The sequence below is a fragment of the Panthera onca genome, chromosome C1 (assembly GCF_046562875.1).
Source record: "Panthera onca isolate mPanOnc1 chromosome C1, mPanOnc1 haplotype 2, whole genome shotgun sequence".
In the NCBI taxonomy this organism is placed as follows: Eukaryota; Metazoa; Chordata; class Mammalia; order Carnivora; family Felidae; genus Panthera; species Panthera onca.
The window spans coordinates 101,453,890-101,473,521 of NC_138346.1; the positions used below are offsets into that span (position 1 = coordinate 101,453,890).

The 19,632-nt window shown below is 50.5% G+C and overlaps 1 protein-coding gene across 1 annotated transcript; it reads left to right on the top strand.

Annotated features, from left to right (window-relative positions):
* The first annotated feature begins 387 nt into the window (after positions 1–387).
* Positions 388–16,148, top strand: LOC132673255 (5-hydroxytryptamine receptor 5B). The gene is made up of 2 exons (XM_060625762.3): positions 388–1,574; positions 14,644–16,148. The coding sequence occupies exons 1-2, from the start codon at positions 798–800 to the stop codon at positions 14,974–14,976; spliced, it is 1,110 nt and encodes a 369-aa protein (XP_060481745.1). The 5' UTR covers positions 388–797; the 3' UTR covers positions 14,977–16,148.
* The last annotated feature ends 3,484 nt before the right edge of the window (positions 16,149–19,632 follow it).

The window sequence follows — 19,632 nt, forward strand, 5'->3', positions numbered from 1 at the left end:
GAAGTAGCGTCCTTTCTTCCCGGAGTGAACTTCTCAAGGCACCGTGAAGCCCCTGCCGGTCAGAAGTGCTCCGAGTGGAGCCGGCTTTAGGAGCTTGCTGTTGTCTGTACCTCGGTACCTAGTTCAGGTATACGTAGGATCGTCATTGGAGGAAACCAGAACTCCTCCTCGCCAGGAGAGAGGGTGGGCGCCTCTGTCTCTCTGTCTCGGATCCGAGAAGGTGGTGGCTGCGGCATTGCTGCGCGATCATGAACCTTCTCCGGAGACAACCGCAGTTAGGGTTCTCTCCGCCCGGCGGAGGGGTGGGGGTGGGGGTCGGTGAGGCTGCGTGAAGGCCTGGCAGGTGCTGGCGGGTCCTCAGGCCACCCCCACCCGCCCACCCGGTTGCAGCCAGGCTCCTGCCGCGGCCGGCTGCGGGAGGGGGCAACTCTCCAAACCCGCCCCTGCGCGCGGACACTCCGCGGCGCTCCCGGATTCCCAGCCCTGTGACAGCCCGTTGCCCCGGGGACGGCGCAGAGAGGTGGGAGGGACTGGCGCGCCGAGCTGAGCTGGACTCCAGAGGGGTCCCACTCTTTTTTCTTCCACTGGAAAAGAGGTCCACGAGGGCTCCAGACAGAGGAGCCAAAGCGTGGGCTGCGGCCCAAAGAGGGACAGGGTGGGGCGACCTGGACCCCGCTCTGTCCTCCCAGGGCACGCGGCGACCCCTTCCACGCCCCCACCCTCCCGGTCCACACCGAGCCCCCGGCCGCGCGCGTGTGTCCCCTGCCGGGAAACCAAGATCCCGCGCGCCGCGCGCCATGGAAGCAGCTAACCTCACGGTGGCCGCCACCGGCGTCTCCCTGCCCCTGGGATCCGAGGCCGGCAGCTTCAGCCCAAGCCCCGGCGGGGTCATCGGGTCGACCCCAGGCGGGGCCGCCCTGCCCGGCCGCGAGCCGCCTTTCTCCGTCTTCACGGTGCTGGTGGTGACGCTGCTAGTGCTGCTGATCGCGGCCACTTTCCTGTGGAACCTGCTGGTTCTGGTCACCATCCTGCGCGTCCGCGCCTTCCATCGTGTGCCTCATAACTTGGTGGCCTCGACGGCCGTGTCGGACGTACTCGTGGCCGCGCTGGTGATGCCCCTGAGCCTGGTGAGCGAGCTGTCGGCCGGGCGACGTTGGCTGCTGGGCCGGAGCCTGTGCCACGTGTGGATCTCCTTCGACGTGCTGTGCTGCACCGCCAGCATCTGGAACGTGGCGGCCATCGCTCTGGACCGCTACTGGACCATCACTCGCCACCTTCAGTACACGCTGCGCACCCGCCGCCGCGCCTCCGCGCTCATGATCGCGCTCACCTGGGCGCTCTCGGCGCTCATCGCCCTGGCCCCGCTGCTCTTTGGCTGGGGTGAGGCGTACGACCCACGGCGCCAGCGCTGCCAGGTGAGCCAGGAACCCTCCTACGCCGTCTTCTCCACCTGCGGTGCCTTCTACCTGCCGCTTGGCGTGGTGCTCTTCGTCTACTGGAAGATCTACAAGGCGGCCAAGTTCCGTTTCGGCCGCCGCCGCGGGGCTGTGCTGCCGCTGCCGGCCAAGGTGCAGGTGAGGAGCGAGCATGCTGCGGCACGGGAGGGCTGGAGGAGGGGGTCGCTGGGTGGGGACGCAGCTCGGCTACGGGGAGAGTTGGCGGCGGAAGCTTGCACACTTGGGGCGCGCGCCGGAAGGCTGGCCGCCAGGCTGGCCGCCAGGCTGGCCGCCAGCGCACCTGGAGCGCACAGGGAGTTTGCCATCTGCTCTCCTGGACCGCGCGCGGAGGGGCGCATCGCCTGCCCCAGGCGCGCACCGGTTGGCCACCTGCGGACCTGACGCGCGGGGGAAGGGGTTCCCCCACCCGCACACTGGGGCTGGCGGGGGCGCTCCCACCGCTAATCCACGAAGCTGAGGGGGGCTCGCAGGGGCAGCGTGTCGGGGCAATAGTGAGGGCACACCGATCGGCCTCGCCCTCGGGTGCTTTCCGGGGGAGTGACTGTGTCTGTGTGAATCGTGCAGCCGCCAGCTTCCCGTCCCGACTAAACAGAGCGGGACTGCGGCGGGCTGGAAATGTGCGTCCTGCAGATGAGCACATTCCTGTATTTTTCGTCCCCACCACACCCTGGTCCGTGCTCTGCAGTCCAGACACTAAATCTCCAACTCTATCAGCCAGCTCCATGCCAAAGAGGGAAGTGAGCGTAAAACAGAACCCAAGCGTCGCTTTCCTTTCACTACCCCAACCTCAGTGCTTTCCTCTAGTGACTTCCGAACGACATAGAACCGTGAGTTCAAACCTCAGCTGGGATATTGGGGGCGGTTCCTTAATGTCTGTGGGCCTCTTTCCCATATCTTTAAACAAGTTCATTCCTACTTCATGGTGAGAAAGGATCACATGAGATGAAGAACGTGAGGTGCCAGGCACACGGGGCGGCAGAATAGAAATCAACGAGGTCCGGCCAGGCCGTGTGCACTGGGCAGGACCTGGAAATGAATGAGATGCAGGGCTGTGCATTTGGCAGAACTTCTCTGCTTGTAGTTAAAGTTGGACCTTTCTGCCTTTGGGCCGGGATCTAGTAGAGTCAGCTCCCTCCTCACCCTGCAAGCCCCAGACTTTCCCTGTTAAGGGGTGGGGGGTGGGGCAGGCTCAAAGTCCTGGAGAATAAAAACAGGACTTATTGCCCCTTTCCAAATACAATAGAGTGGTTGCCCTTTGTCCACAGGGATACCTTCCAAGCCCTCCCCCCACCCCAACCGGCTTGGATACCTTTCAGGCCCCCCATGGATGCCTGAAACCTTAGATAGCACTGAACCATGTATACTGGTCTTTTCCTATACATGCCTAAGATAGATTTTAATTTATAAACTAGGCACAGGGATAGCAACATACCTACATTTTTTTTTTTTTAACATTTCTCAAAAGAGAGAGTGCATGCACATCCATGCGAGCTGGGGGGGGGGGGGGGGCGGGGAGGGGGAGAGCAGAGAGAGAGAGAGAGGGAGACACAGAATCCGAAGCAGGCTCCAGGATCTGAGCTGTCAGCACAGAACCCAACACAGTGCTCGAACTCACAAACCGTGAGATCATGACCTGAGCTGAAGTCAAGACACTTAACCCACTGAGCCACCCAGGCACACCTAAATTTTTTTTTAATGTTTATTATCTTTTGAGAGAGAGAAAGAGAGAGAGAGTGCGCGCGCGAGCGTGCGCATGAGTGGGGGAGGGGCAGAGAGAGAGGGAGACACAGAATCTGAAGCAGGCTCCAGGCTCTGAGCTGTCAGCACGGAGCCCGACCTGGGGCTTGAACTCACTGACCGCAAGATCACGACCTGAGCTTAAGTCTGATGCTTAATCGACTGAGCCACCCAGGTGCCCCATAATATATATAATAATAAAATAGAACATTATAACATTATAACAATAAAAGTTGTGTGAATGCAGCCTCTCTCTCCGAATATTTTACTATACCCATCCTTCCTCTTGTGATGATGTGAGATGGTAAAATGCCTACCAGATGGGGTGAAGTGAAATGATGATGTAGGCATTGTGACATAGTGTTAGGCTCCTGTTGACCCGGAAAAATCAAGAGGGTCATCTGCTTCCAGACTGTGGTTGATCTCAGATAACTGAAACTTCAGAAAGCTGAAACCATGGATAGTGGAGGGGGCGGGTTGGGGGGGGGGGAGGGCTACTGCCTATGGCCAAGGAAGGACTGCCGATGGGGGTGGGGGGGAGGAAAGGGACAGTGAGTTTTCTATTGTTAGTTGTGTTTTAATTTTGGAAAGTTAACTCAGATACGTAGGCTACTCAAACATATGTGTTTTAAAAAGCAGGCTTTTTTTCCCCCCTCTCCATTAAATGGCAGAGAGATTTTGTAGCATAAAATAGGAATGTCAAGACTATAATTGGAAAGTGTTGGTAGGGGAGAGCTTTGTTCAGAATTAATGATGTTCTTTGAAAGGTCCTTTGGAAATGCCTGGGGTGATTATAGCTTTTCTGTCTGATTGCGAGGTAGGGCTGACTTTTAATAGCTACATTAATCCAACGTGCACCTAGAGAAATCATGGTGAAATGGACGCCAGAAAGGCTTGCCAAGTCGGGGTTTGGTGTTTATTTTTGACAGACCCGGTTCCAGCAGGTGATACCGAGAAGAAGTGAGTGAACAGGAGCCTGGCCAATCCGGGGTGGCCTGTGGGTGGGGAGGAGGAGCTCTGGGGGGCAGGGCGAAGTATTGTGATTTTCCACTTGCAGTGGGCCCCCTGCCAACCCGGTTCCCTGCTTTGGGTGCTGCAAGTTCTCTGGTATCAGTCTAGGCCAGGCCTGGGGGTCTTGAGTCCCGTGATGCTGAGATTGTAGATGTGAGGGTGTTGGAGAGAGGCCTGCGTCTTTAGGCTTCAGCCAGGCCTCATGCAAATGCCTGGGAAATGCTGCTGAGCAAGCTTTCTAGTATTAAGACCCCCAAACAGAAATTTAAAAAAAAATATGCCAGGAATACTCTCTCTCTACCTTCCCCACCCCTATCACCTGCCATTTCCTGCACTCCGACATGTCGGTACTGATTTCTGTGGGTGATAGAGGCACTTAGGAAGGCTGAGGGCCTCTGGTAACAGGGCTGTGTACATCCCTCCTCTTCTTTGGAATTCTGTGGCCAGGTCCCAACATTGAAATATTATCAGAAAGGGCCAAGCCACAGTTCCTGGGCAGTGGCTTAATTCTTTGAGGGAACAAATGCAGTTTTCGACAGTAGAGACAGAAACCAGTGGTTATTAAGTCAGTCCCCTCTTCTGGATACTGTTTTGATGCTTTCTCTTCATCTTCTTATTTAAGCATCATGGCCCAGCCAGGTTGGCCTAAAGTCTCTGTCGGCGGCTTCCAAGGTGGCTGTGAGAGGGGAAGAGATATATGGAAATACAGCAGCTTTTACCTGCCTTACCCTCAAGTGGACACATGTCGGTTCTGTTCTCGGTCCACTGGCTGTGAAATCCAGGGGAGCCTAGGGATATTTGGTGAGAGCTATCTTTGCCACCAGCCCTCAGCTTCCAGTTGATAAAACTCAGCTGCCACAAAGTTAGGTCATCTAAGACCACAGAGTTATGGAGTGGAGAAGCTGAGGCTGGTCGCAGACCTCAAGTCACCGTTCTTTACTTTGTCATTCCTCCGTGCCCTTCTGGGGACTTAACTGCCGAGCGCTGCCCCACTGCCCACAGCATCTAACCTTCATAGGAATGAGGCAGTCGTATCCCAGTCAAGGTGGGGTATGGGAGCAGCATCTCAAAACTGTGCACGGGACTCTGTTCGTTCCAGAACAGCTGAGCACAGAGGCACTGCCGGCTTCTCTCAGGAGGCAGGCTTCATTCCTACCTTGACATCCTTTCTTTCCGCTTTCTAGACTGAGCACCGCATATACAGTATATTCTGCTCCCCACAGAGCAACCCCCATGCGTTGTGATCGTTTCCTACTGCCCTGTGCCCTTTCTGTTTAGGAGAAAAAAAGCAGAATCAATGGGGATTATTTATCTGCCTTTCAACATGTAGCATCAAAAAGTTTTTCTTTTTTTCAGGGAACCCGGGTGGCTCAGTCGGTTAAGCATCCGACTCTTGATCTCAGCTCAGGTCATGATTTCACAGCTTCTGGGTTTGAGCCTTGCATGGAGCTCTGCACTGACAGAGTGGAACCTGCTTGAGATTCTCTCTCTCTCTCTCTCTCTCTCTCTCTCTCTCTCTCTCCCTCTCTCTCTGTCCCTCCTCCACTCTCGCTCTCAAAATAAATAAAATTCTATAAACAAATTCTATAAAAAGAAGTTTTTTTCTTTTCAATTGTTTGATTGTTGTATACAAGTTGATGCCAGGGTCTAATTTTTCATTAGGCAAAGTAGGCACGCAACCCGGAGGCACCATACTTTTTGGGGCCCACGGAACTGGTTTACTTTTAATTTCCTTTAAAATTACGGGGACAATGAATATCGCAGCAATGAATATATAATAATGTGTCCAGCCTCGATTATGTTAGTCTTTCTAATAATATAGTCATAAAATGTAATTTTTAATACTTCTTAATGGGGGAAGGGCCCACAGAGGCAAAGATGCCTGAGGCTCAGGGATGTGATAACGCCACCCTGGGTGATACCTTTCACTCATGCACTCAGTCAATAAACACGCGGTGGGAGACCGTGCACAGTGGTTCAGAGCATGGGATTTGGAAGCAAGGAGACCTGATTTTCAGTTCTTTGTGTGCGACTTATTAGCACTTCAGCTGAGTGACTTAATCTAAGGCTGTATTTAGGTAAAAAGGAAATACTGCTGCCTGCCTCATAATATTCTTGTGAAGAGTAAATGAGATAATGGTGTATATGGAGTATTGAAAACGGTAAACCATCCATGACAGCTGCTGTATTATCTTTGTTATTATTTTTTAAAATTCCCCCTGTAAGTTATAAATAATGAATTCTTATCTTAGTCCTCTTTATTTCTATTACTCACCATTCTAGGCAGAAGAGTTACTTTTTGCTGGAGTAACATAGCCCAACAAACATGTATTAGGAGTGTAAAACAACAAACATGTAATAACTCACCATTTCTGTGGGTCAGGCTTGGGAATGGCTTCGACCTTCTGGACCGAAGGGCTCTTGTGGTGGTGGCCAAGATGTCAGACGGGGCAGAAGTCATTCGAAGGCTTGACCGGGGCTGGAGACTCTCCTTCCAAGATGGCTGACTCACATGGCCGTTAGCAGGAGGTGTCCATAAGGCTGCCTGAGTGTTGTCACAACATGGCAGTTGGCTTCCTCTATTCCAAGAGAGCTCAGCAAGGAAGATACTGCAATGCCTTTTATGAGCTAGTCTCAGAAGTTACAGGCAATCACTTCCCGTATATTCTATTTACTAGAAGTGAGTCGCCAACTCCAGCCCACACTCAACGGAAGGGGAATTAAGCTCTACCTTTGGAGAAGTGTCAGGAAACTTGTGGACAGATTTTAAAACCACCACCATCTGTGTAATTGAGCACCACATAGATGGTGCTCAAAATTACTTGATTGACTATCGCTGACCTATATATCAGGCAGTGCGGTAGCTTCCGAAGGTTCAAGGAATGCGCAAGCAAGACCTCTGTTCTCCAGGGGTTAGTGTTAGTAGACTACAACCATAGCATTAAAAAGTGAATAAACTCTTATAGGTGCTCTGCTAGAAGTCTGTCCAGAATACAATGGTCCTGAGAGACTGGATAATAAAGGGGAAAGCACTTTGTAAACTGCAAAAGGCAAAATAAATGTGTAGTATTGAGCTGTGGGGTTTATGACAACTTGGATCTGAGTGTTAGCTAATGCTATATTATAAAATATTTGCCTCTTTAAGTTAATTGTCTGTATTAATATAAGCAGGTCTGTGTGCTGTAAGCATACAGTACGTGAGCCTTGAGTGACTGAAATCTGCACAGAGCCCCTTTTGTTTTTGTCCTTTGTCCAATGTTTAGTTGTCACCAGACCATCCCAAAGACTAAGCTGCTGGTGGGCTTTTGCTCTTGTCAGAGCTCGGGTCCGGGAAGAGGACGTCGCCCTCGTTCTCACTCTGTCTATTAAAAGAACTTGTGGGCTCAAACACATTCCATTCCAGACTGCAAGATTATTTTAACTTTAGGAAAGTACATTTTATGAATCAAATCGTATCAGTGGTAATCAAAAATCTGGTTTATGGTTTGATTCCTTTAAGATGGGTACCTAATAGTCTGTTTTCAGAAATACTTGGAATTGCCAGGGAGCATTTTCTAGACCCCTTTAGAAATGTCCCTGGCCTTCCCCTTTCTATAAACTTCTCCTTTGTTCTCCTTACATCATCACATTCATTCTATCTCTGTACGTCTACTTCCGTTTCTCTTTTCTCTCTGATTGGATCATTGAGGAAGAGTGCAGGGGGAGAAGGGGAAATGAAGGGGGCATAGGCGAATATGGTGCAGGCACCGTGTGTCTTCACCAATGACCTTGCAATGAGCTGCTTCTTAAATCCGTGTAGTTCCTGGAGAAGGTTGAGCTTCTCAGTGGAACACTGAGATCAGAACTCCATGGTTCTTAACCTTCTGGTAGGTCACAGATGACTTGAAAATTCAAGAAAGCTTTGGACTTGCTGCCCAGAAAGGTATGTAGGTACTTAGCCATTTTGCATAGGGCGCTCCCTGAAGCCCATCTCTGAAGAGTGATACTGAGCCTTGCTCCCAGCTGGCCCTCTTGAGGGATGGAACCTACAGGGCAGTGGGAATTGTGACTCTCTGAGGCAGGGCTGTAGTCATCAGGGTGTGGCCTCCAGGGGGGGTGCATTGGAACACTGAGGGTTGACAGTACATGTGCAAAAGGCAAAACCTCCCTTCTCTCCATTTCTCCCTCTACCCCTTCCCTCCTCCCCACCCCACCATTCCAGGCCTCTCTGTCCTGGGGTCCCAAGGATTTCAGGGGTGAACTCTTGCCTCAACAGAGGCCCTTCCATTGGCATCCACTCGTAAAGGGGGGATGACTTCAGATCAGATGATATTAGAGCTGAAAACAGAGCTATATTCTCCTTCTCAGCATGAACTCCAGTGGATTCTTAGCCAAACCACAGTGACCAACCTCTCCACAAAAATCCACGTTCTCCAAAAACAAGAATGATAGCAGTTGTACCTTCTGTTATGATCACACCCAAGAGCTCAGCAAAACTATACTCTATTACAAATAGAATTACACTGAAGGAAAGGTTATTTTTTTCAAGCCTAGCATGCTCTGCTTTTATTTATTTTTTACAAGAAAACTTCATTAATTTCTTTTTCTTTCTTCTTTCTTTCTTTCTTTCTTTCTTTCTTTCTTTCTTTCTTTCTTGGTTCTTTCTTTCTTTCTGTTTCTTTCTTCTTTCTTTCTTTCTTTCTTTCTTTCTTTCTTTTTCTCTCTCTTTCCTTCCTTCCTTTCTTCCTTCCTCCTTTCTTCTTTCTTTCTTTCTTTCTTTCTTTCTTTTTCTCTCTCTCTTTCCTTCTTTCTTTCTTTCTTTCTTGGTTCTTTCTTTCTTTCTTTCTTTCTTTCTTTCTTTCTTTCTTCTCTCTCTTTCCTTCCTTCCTTCCTTCCTCCTTTCTTTCTTCTTTCTTTCTCTTTCTTTCTTTCTTTCTTTCTTTCTTTCTTTCTCTCTCTCTCCTTCCTTCCTTCCTTCCTTCCTTCCTCCTTTCTTTCTTCTTTCTTTCTCTTTCTTTCTTTCTTTCTTTCTTTCTTTCTTTCTTTCTCTCTCCTTCCTTCCTTCCTTCCTTCCTTCCTCCTTTCTTTCTTCTTTCTTTCTTTCTTTCTTTCTTTCTTTCTTTCTTTTTCTCTCTCCTTCCTTCCTTCCTTCTTTTCTTTCTTTCTTCTTTCTTTCTTTCTTTCTTTCTTTCTTTCTTTCTTTCTTTATTTCTTTTCTTCTTTTTCTTTCTTTCTTCTTTTTTTTTTTTTCTGCCAGAGAAGCAGCCGAGAACATTTGCTGCTCTAGGTTGTCAGACAAGCTAGACAGTTTCTGTTCACGTTGAGGGGCTATTTTGGCTAGTCATGTCCTTGGTGTGCCTTTGGGAAATGCAGTGGGGAGCTTGATGTGCCCCGTGGACCCCGGGGCAGAGAGACTGGAGCCCCAGGCATTCTTGGTCCTGACCTGCCGAGCTCTGGTTAGAAACAGGGGATTCCACTTACGATCCGGGGTGCCTTCAGCCCGAACCAGGAAACTCTCTATGCCCTCTCTCCTCGCTCAGAGGCCGTAGGCCTTGATTCACCACTGGGATTAGCATGGCCGCCCCGACACCTGCCTCATGGAGACTCTTATCCTACCCGTGGGGTCACAGCACCAACTGGTGTTTGTTCCACAAGTGATTGGGACAATGCTTCTTTCTGCTTTCCTCTCCTGTTCCTTGTTAGGATGTTGAGTTAACAACATTAGAGGATGAAAAATGTTTGTGGGTTCTTTCTGTGGCAGCTGGAATATTTTTTAAAAATTTTAAAATTTGTTTTTGAGAGACAGAGAGACACAGAGCATGAGCAGGGGAGGGGCAGAGAGAGAGAGAGACACAGAATCCGAAGCAGGCTCCAGGATCTGAGCTGTCAGCACTGAGCCTGATGCAGGGCTCAAACCCATGGACTGTGAGATCATGACCTGAGCCAAAGTCGGATGCTTAACCGACTGAGCCACCCAGGAGCCCCAGCAGCTGGAATTTTTAAAAAATTTTTAAAATTTATTTTTGAGAGAAAGAGAGGAGGGACAGAGAGAGAGGGGGAGACACAGAATCCGAAGTAGGCTCTGAGCTGTCAGCACTGAGCCCGACGCGGGGCTCGAACCCACGGACCATGAGATCATGACCTGAGGCGAAGTCTCAGGATGCGAGTGGGGGATGGGAAGAGAGAGGGGGGACAGAGAATTGGAAGCAGGCTCAGAGCTGTCAGCACAAAGCCCGACTCGGGGCTCAATCCCATGAACTGTGAGATCATGCCCTGAGCTGGTCAGTCACTTAACCGACTGAGCCACCCAGGTGCCCCACTAGAATTTTTTTTTTTTTTTTTATTAGAGGAGAAGGAAGGAACAAGGGGACAGGAGGCTGACATTTATGAGGTCCTACTATGCACTGTGCCTCATTGTGATCCTCACACTAGGCCTACAGTACAGACAAGATTCTTCACGGTTACAGATGTAGAAGTGGGGGCTTGGATGGTAATCCTGTCTAATCACTAACTTGCTCTGAGCCTCGGTTTCCTCATCCCCTCCTTACTGGTCGCTGTCATTACTGAATAAGACAGTGTGTGGAACCGCCTAGCTGCGTACCAGACAACCGTCAAGAGCCGGGAAGGTCTGGCATTTTGCCCTGCTTGCGTGGCCTTGGCCATGGCATTTGACGTGCCCAAACTTCTGTGTATTGAGAGCACCTTTCCTTTTTCTGCAGGACCCACTGACTGTATGCTTTCACCAGCCCGTATTCTTGTCTGCACATGAGCGGATTTCTAACCAGAGGTCAGAGGCCTCTAAAGCCCAGATGGTCAGTTTTCAGACAGGGGTGTAGAGGGAAGTTGGGGTGAGGAGGTTGAGGAGAGAGAAGACCAAAGAGGAGAGATGGAGAAGCTCAGGGGTGGCCCCAGAGCTGGTGGCCAGAGAAATCACCAGGAAACCCTTCATGTCCGTTCTGAAAACATTTCCAGGCATAAATATCCTTAAGATAGGTTCTGTCGGAACCTATTCAGAGCAATCACGTTTACTAAACGTGTGGAACAACATATAGGGATTAAGAGTGTGGTCTCTGGGTCCAGATATTCAAGTCTGACTTCCAGCTCTTATAAGAAGCAACTGGGTGACCTTGGACAAGGCATGTAACTTCTCAGAGTGTTTTCTCAACTCCAAAATGGAGATAATAATAGTAATGAATACCTCGAAAGTCTGATGTGAGAATGAATTAAAGTTATCCGTCACAAGCGTTTAGCATCATGTCTGTCTTAGAGTAACTTCTCTAGAGTTGCCCTTAGCCCCTTTTGGATATCTCATTTCAAATGAGAAGAGCCAAGCTACCCAGTCCCCTCGCCAACCAGGATCATCCCAGGTTGACTCAGTTTCTTTGAAGCCGTCTCTGGAAAGATTCCAGGATCTCCCAGCCTCTCTCTCTCTCTCTCTCTCTGCACAGAGTGCAGCAGGCTCAGGTGGAAAGCTGTGAGCTTACTTCTAGCGAACAGATGCTGAGGCGGGACAGACTCGGGTTCTGCCACGTCATGCCGTGGTGCTGGAGGCCTGGTATTTTAAACCTCTTTGATCAGTGAACTTGCCTTTTCTGTTTCTCTTCCCCCGGGAGCCCTTTGAACTGAATTCACCCCATTTCATTCCCTCAACAGCATAACAAGGACTTAGAACTTGCCTTACCCAGAGGAGGGACTCCAGTGCCTGGGAGGCCGCGTAGGTCAGCAGAGAAGTGGCTGGAAAAGTGCCCATTTGGGGCGCCTGGGTGGCTCGGTAGGTTAAGTGTCCGACTTCGGCTCAGGTCATGATCTCACGGTCCGTGAGTTCGAGCCCCGCGTCGGGCTCTGTGCTGACAGCTCAGAGCCTGGAGCCTGTTTCAGATTCTGTGTCTCCCTCTCTCTCTGCCCCTCCCCTGTTCATGCTCTGTCTCTCTCTGTCTCAAAAATAAATAAACATTAAAAAAAATTAAAAAAAAAAAAAAAAAAAAAGAAAAGTGCCCATTATGGATGGAGCGGGAGCGCCGTGGGAGAGAAACAAACGCATCACCTCTCACTTCCGCTCCTGCTCTGATAACATGATCCCCTCCCTAGTAGACTGTTAAATATTCATGAGGTGGTTTCAGGAAGGCACGTTTTGTGGCTCAGACTTGTCTGGTGACTTGGTGGTCCATCAAGAGGCAATCAGCTGAGGGGCGCCTGGGTGGCTCAGTCGGTTGGGCGTCCAACTTCGGCTCAGGTCACGATCTCACGGTCCGTGAGTTTGAGCCCCGCGTCGGGCTCTGGGCTGATGGCTCAGAGCCTGGAGCCTGCTTCCAATTCTGTGTCTCCCTCTCTCTCTGCCCCTCCCCCGTTCATGCTCTGTCTCTCTCTGTCTCAAAAATAAATAAAACGTTAAAAAAAAATTAAAAAAAAAAAAAAAAGAGGCAATCAGCCGATCAGTACTGCCTCTTCTGAAGACGAGTGGGGACATGGGGCTCATACCTGCCCATGGGGGGCTGGCAAACCTTGGAAAGGCTCATTAGAGGGGTTCTGGCTGGCCGCTCTGGGGGCGCAGGGCGGGGAGGGGGAAATGCTGTTTGTTCCCATGCTGCCATCACTTTCCTTGTCATTGTCTCTCTCCAGGCAGCGGGCAGGAAGCCAGGTGGGCGCTGGCAAAGGCAAGGACTCTTTGTCCACGTCTTCGTGATCTCTCTCCAGGCCGGTGTAGTGATTTTCCCACGAAAGGAGCTGGGGGTGGTGGGGAAAGTAGCAGAAGGCACTGAATTCGAAGGTGGTTCCCAGGGTGGAGTCCCAGGTTTGCATGGGTCAGGCCCCCCGGGGGGTCCTGCAGCACTTGGCTTTGGCCATCCTAACCCAGTGAGAGCAGACGGCAAATGGGCTGTGGGCCCTGTATTGTGCTCCACGGCCGTGATGCTGTCCCCACAGCTGCTTCCAGCGGTGTCCAAGCTAGATGTAACCCTTGCTCCCAAGCCTCCCGCCCTTGGGTGCCCCCAGTGTCGGTGGGCCACGGCTGGCAGCATCCGGGCAGGAAGGGAAATGCAGATGCGGACCCTCCTGTTGTCATGGTCACTCGTTAACGCAGCAGCTGTTTCCCGGAGCACCTGCCTGGCACGGCTGCTGCTGCCAGGCAGGTGGCACACAGTCCTAGAAGACACAGTCCCCGCCCTTGTTGAGCTTGGACTGGGGCGGGGGCGGGGCAGATGCAATAGCCACAGTCACACAAATTGCTACGGAAGAGGACAATGTGATTGAGTTTAGAGGGTCACAAAGGCCACTCTGAGAGGGTTGGTGGCCTCTAAGCTGAGACCTAAGAAGTAAATAGGAGTTAGCCAAAGGATGGGGGTGACAGGGTGGACATTGTGCTGGGGACTCCTTAAAGAGTAGTGAATTATTACCACAAAGGCATTTACAGCTGTCTTTTTTTTTTTTAATTTTTATTTTACATTTATTTATTTTTGAGAAACAGAGTGAGACAAAGCGTGAGCGGGGGAGGGGCAGAGAGAGAAGGAGACACAGAATCCGAAGCAGGCTCCAGGCTCTGAGCAGTCAGCACACAGCCTGATGCGGGGCTCGAACCCACGAACTGTGAGATCATGACCTAAGCTGAAGTCGGACGCTCAACCGACTGAGCCACCCAGGCGCCCCTGTCTTTTTTTTAATTAAAAACTTTTTATGTTTATTTTTTGAGAGGGACAGAGAGAGACAGAGAGAGAGAGAGAGAGACACCAAGCTGGGGAGGGGCAGAGAGAGAGGGAGAGAAAAATCCCAAGCAGGAGCCCTGCTGTCAGTGCAGAGCCTGATGCGGGCTCGAACCCACAAACCGTGAGATCATGACCTGAGCTGAAACCAAGAGTCGGACGCTCACCCGACTGAGCCACCTAGGTGCCCCCAAAGTTAGGTAGTACAGAAGTACCCCCAAATCCGAATTGAATCCATTTAGCACATAGTTGTACAATTTCTTGCAATGTTGAGGTTTATAGGCTGCCTCTCCAGCTGCGAACTTGGTGCCTGGCCTGGGTCAGGGCTGTTCTATTTGGGGTCCTAGTCCCCGACCCAGCCCACTCCATGAGCATTGAATGGCACACCCAGCACATTCCCAGTTCACCTCCATGGTGTCCTTACCGGGGAGAGGACTTTCGTCACCCAGCTTCACACATGGCCCGTGGGGCTGGGACTCCAGCCAGAGTCTGACACGAGGCTCCCGCTCTTAACTGCCTCCCTCTCTTTTTATATCATATTGACATTGTGGAGACTGCCACTCTCACTCCCGGAAGAACCTTCGGGGCTTAATTTAACCTACAGTCTCAGGAACCTTTTCACCGAACATTTGTGATGGATTATGGATAAATGGGTCTTGAATGAGGCTGCGGGGGAGGGGTTGGCCGCACGGGAGCCACCCCACGTTGCTTTAGCATCCAGTGTTGGGTTTTCGGTGTTAACAGCACATTTCCTTTGTCCCAAGGTGAAGGAGGCCCCTCACGAGGCTGAGATGGTGTTCACGGCGCGTCGCCCGGTGGTGGCCTTTCAGATGAGCGGGGACTCATGGCGGGAGCAGAAGGAGAAGCGGGCGGCCGTGATGGTGGGCATTCTCATTGGCGTGTTTGTGCTGTGCTGGATCCCCTTCTTCCTGGCGGAGCTCATCAGCCCCCTCTGTGCCTGCAGCCTGCCCCCCATCTGGAAAAGCATATTCTTGTGGCTCGGCTACTCCAATTCCTTCTTCAACCCCCTGATCTACACGGCATTTAACAAGAACTACAACAACGCCTTCAAGAGTCTCTTCAGCAGGCAGAGATGAACGCGGGGCCTGGAGAGATGTGCAGGTGGGGGGCTGTGGGCCGGTGGGCAGGACCCCCGCCTCCCCCCCACCCCAGTCATCTGGAAGCCTCTCCCCCTAAGCGGGGTGTTGACGTGTGAGAGCCGCACCGCTGGGCCTGGACCGGAGGAGCAGCAACGCCAAGGGCTCTGCAGAAAGCGTCTGGCAAGCCTGCGGTGTGCCCTCTTCCGGATGTGTGACAGACACTGCCAATTGATCGTGGCAGTCTGTCCACTGAGTAGACCTCTGCCCCGGGATCCTTTTCAGACAGCGCTCCTGGCAGTGACTGCTGACCGGCTGAAACTGACAGGGGAGTCCAAGCCGGCTTGCCTTTCCTTCGCATAAAACCCTATTTCTCCGGCGGGGCCGGTGGGGGGGTGGGTCCCGCAGCACGGAGCCCAGGGGCCTGTTTGGGAGTCCACTCAGGAGACTGTCTCGTTTGTGAAACAGCCCTTCTCCCACCCTCTATCCACCCGATTCAACTTCTCTTCCCCACCCTCCAAGGTGGTGTATCCCAGTCTGGGAGACGGGAATCATCTGAACTTTGGTTTTTTAAAAGAAGTGTCCTGTGCAGCCGTATCTACTGAAGGAGACTTTCAGAGAAGAGGGCTGGCAATTTATGTTATTGACTTCTCCAGATGATTTTCTTTTTCATCAGTGAGGGACACTGCTGGGTGCTTAGATTGTTCTTTGGACCAATTAAACAGGCATTTCACTGCTGGGTGCTTAGATTGTTCTTTGGACCAATTTAACAGGCATTTCAGGGGTGGGGGGGAGCATGGTGAATTGCAGGCGCGAGTGCTTTTTAAATCTCCCCAAGTGATCTCACCGTGTCGCCAGGGTTGAGGACCCCGGTGGGGCCCTTTCTCTGCTTCTGTACAAGGGAGAGCAGCTGTAACAAATGTTCCCACCTTCTTCAGCATATGGATTTGTATGTGTAATAAAAATACTTTTGAAGCATTTATTTCTAGGCTCAGAATCATTCATATGTATGATTGATCACACACACACACACACACACACATACACATGCCTTTGAAAGAGGGACACCTACTGTAGAACTAAGATACAACAGCCCCCCAACTTCCATAGTGGATCTTGGCCTTCCTGAAAACACCAAATGCGGCCCAGGAATGGAGGGGTCCGAGGGCCTGGATGAGGGGGATTCCTGGACCAAGTCATGCAGGCCACAGTCCGTCTGATTTTGGAGAAGTGCTGGCTGCCTACCGATTATGCTTTTCAATGTACACAAAACAGACCCCTCTGCCATTGGCTCACTAGATGTCTGAGGTATGTAGATACTCTTCGGGATTTGGTACTTTGGGGTTTATCAGAGTATACAGGTCCACAGTGCCTTTTCCAAAATCGTTGGGTCCAGACAGGCTTTGGAGTTTAGAATTTTTTTTTAAGTGTTAGAAAGGCAATATGGTATGTGTTGCATAAATTAGATAACACCCCCAGCTGGGGTGGGGGCAGCAGTCTCTACTCAAACTGTGCAGTGAAATATATGAATATTTACACTGTGAGAAAAGGCTAAAAATAGCTCACACTGAGATCAGATCCTGTCATCGAATGAGTCAGAAACAACCTGTTCACCGAACTCAGTGTTTTTACGATAGAGGGCCCGTAAGACCTCAGACGATCCACAGTCCCAGCTTTGCTGCATGTCAGCCCCGTTCAGGTGAGAACTTCCAAAGGGAGTCTGGGAAGAGACTGTGGTCCCACTACTTCTTCACCGCTGGAGAGTGGCCCATCACGCAGGTGCTATGCATGTCCCTACGACAGCCTTTTTGGAGTCATTTTGGAATGTTATTTTCATTGGAAGATGCTTCAAGAAATAGTCTTTTTAAATTTTTTAGAAGTTTATTTACTTATATTGAGAGAGAGAGCGAGCGAGAAGGGGGAGGGGCAGAGAGGGGGACAGAGAGAATCCCAAGCAGGCTCCGTGCTGTCAGTGAGGACCCTGACGTGGGGCTTGAACTCACAAACCATGAGATCATGATCTGAGGGGAAATCAAGAGTCAGATGCTTAACTGACTGAGCCACCCTGGCGCCCCTCAAGAACTAGTCTTATGAAACCTGTTAATGCATTTCACATAAAAATGTAGTCATCTGCTCCATTCTTTGTGAAGGCCATTTTTTTTTTATGATAATGAGGACTTTTCTTTGACTGTTTGCATTTTTCCCTTGATCAGGGAGAAGAACAGATCCAAATTTCTGGCCTAACTTTGGAATCTGTGTAGGAACTGGCAACCTACACAAACTAGATTTGTGTCTAATGTTTCTAGCCAGTCTGTAATTCCAGTGTTTACTTAGGGCTTCCCTATCCTGGTGTTTTCTGTTCGATTTGTATTTTCCTCTCATATTCTGTGCATTTCCTAAAAGCCACCTCAAATCCTCCGTGAACCAAGGCAGGGAAGAGAAAACTAGGCACATTGTTGTGTTTTACAAGGCTGGAGCTCAAGCTTGGGGCTACTGGGGATTTCCCCTCTTGGCTGAATCACACTAGGCGGCATTAAAGACCTTCTTCCCTGTCTCTCTCTTCATAAAACACACAATCGGGAATAATTTTAAGAGTACCATCTATTGGGCATCTGCCATGTGTTGCTGTTGTAGTAGGTTTCATATATAAATGCTCATTTAATCCTACATGTATCCTTCAAGGTAGGTATTGTTCTCATTTAACCACGTTCCGAGAGGGGAAGTAGCCTGCATCTGGTCACACAGGAACACCTGGCAGAACCGGTGTGTGGACACTGGGCTGCCTGCATCCAAGCACGGGGCAGTGAAGGGAAGCCAACAGAAGTCTGCCTGGACTCCATGTTTCCATGTTGGCTCCCATTTTGCAGCATGAGACCTGCACACGCTTTAGTGGGTCTGCCTGCATCGTTCTAGTTGGATTCTAGGCAGGAGCCTTAGAGGAAGGATCTAGGGAGGGTTGTGGGAGGGGGGGTGCGGGAGCGGGGGACTTGTGGAATGTTTTGTTTACTCTTACGCATGGGTGGGATGCTTTATGATTGTGTTCCATTGGCCTGGGCTTTGACTTAACGCGGGGTCATGATGGGAGCATCCCAGGCAGAAGGAATGATGTACGTTGAGTCCTTTGGAAACGGAGGTTGTTTCCTTGCTAATTTGGTGGCAACTTCTGTTGGACCTTTCAGACTTGAATCTTCTCTTCAGTTAGTGAGGCCTTCCCTGACCACTCACTGTAATTACAAAATGCATAGATTTCTGAAACAGATCAGTTGATGACTGACTTTATGTAAGGATGCACTTGTAATTCCTTTTAAGAAGAGTATTAGAAATAAGTCTATTGGCAAAGTATCCGATTTAAAATGAACATTCCAGGAACTTATTTAATAAGCATGTTTCTCTTCTGCTTCAAATCTGCCTGAGGAACACGACTAAGACAGGGGTGGGGGGGGTGTAGGAGGAATTAGTCTCTTCCCTGTCGGGATTCATTTCCTGATTAAGGTATCATACGGTGTCTTCATGTCAGAATCTCGTTTCACAAAGTTCTAGGCTTGTAGGAAGGCTGTGGCTAAACCAATCGTTTTATTTTATAATGTAGTCATATGTAATGGATAAAGTATGCTACTTTTCTCCCCTTTAACACGGCCGCTCCTACCCTGAGGCCTTTCCCCTCACGACTCCCTCTGCCTGGCATCTCCCTCACAGTGTCCATGTGGCTCCCTTCCTCCCTGGTCGTGCGTTTGTTTGTTGGTGTTTATCTAATGCTGAGAACACTGATACCCGAAAGAAGAGACAAACAACCGAGAAAGTTTTTTCCGGATGGGACGTTTTGATCATAAAAACAATAGCGATTCAAACTTCTGAAACCCAACAGCCCACAAATCTAGAAAATGTAAAACATGGTTTCTTCCCCGAATCAAGCCGAGACCACGTAAACCTTATCTTCCAAATATCTGCCAATATTCACGCAGAGCAGCGTAGCTGCCCATAGCGTTTAAGCCATAGAACCCACACCTGGCTTACGCATGACAAAAATAAAACAGAAACATACAAAATAACGTGCAGTTTATAGAATTAAAAGAAAATTAGGGCGGCTAAGAGTCAGATGGAACAGGCAGTGAGGGACAGGAGGCATTTTGCAAGCAGGTGCTCTGGTGACATTTATGGTGAGCCTGGATGGCACCAGGACGCTGATGCTGGGCCGGCCCTGACAAGGTGTGATGTCTCCAGTAGCCAGCAGATTAACTGGCGCCCTGGAGAAGTTTCCAGAAAGAAAAGCCGGTAAAGAATGTAAGGGTGGTCCTTAACTCCTCGTAACACTGCAACCATCATGGCTGAGCCAGGCACTCCCGAGGCTTGGGCCGCAGTCAGCATGCTGAGGCAGTAATGCCGTACGGCCTACCCGGTTTGCCCTCCTTGACGGCTCCCCCACGGGAGGGTAGTGAAGGCACGTTCTTTCGTCTGCTCTGTCCACTGCTGCATTCCCAGGGCCTGACCCAGTCGAAGTTCAACTATTTGTTGGTTGAATGGGAGTTATTTTTCTCATGGAACCCGAAATATGGGGGTGTGGGATCCCCAGGTTGGTTCAGAGGCCTGCTGTGCCTTCAGGAAGTCCAGCTTGTTCTATCTGCCAAGCTCAGTCTGTGGGGTTTCTCTGTCCTCACG

Coding starts and splice junctions, on each gene's coding strand:
- LOC132673255 (XM_060625762.3), top strand. CDS start 798: ATGGAAGCAGCTAACCTCACGGTGGCCGCCACCGGCGTCTCCCTGCCC. Junction 1,575..14,643: donor CGCTGCCGGCCAAGGTGCAG/GTGAGGAGCGAG, acceptor CTTTGTCCCAAG/GTGAAGGAGGCCCCTCACGA.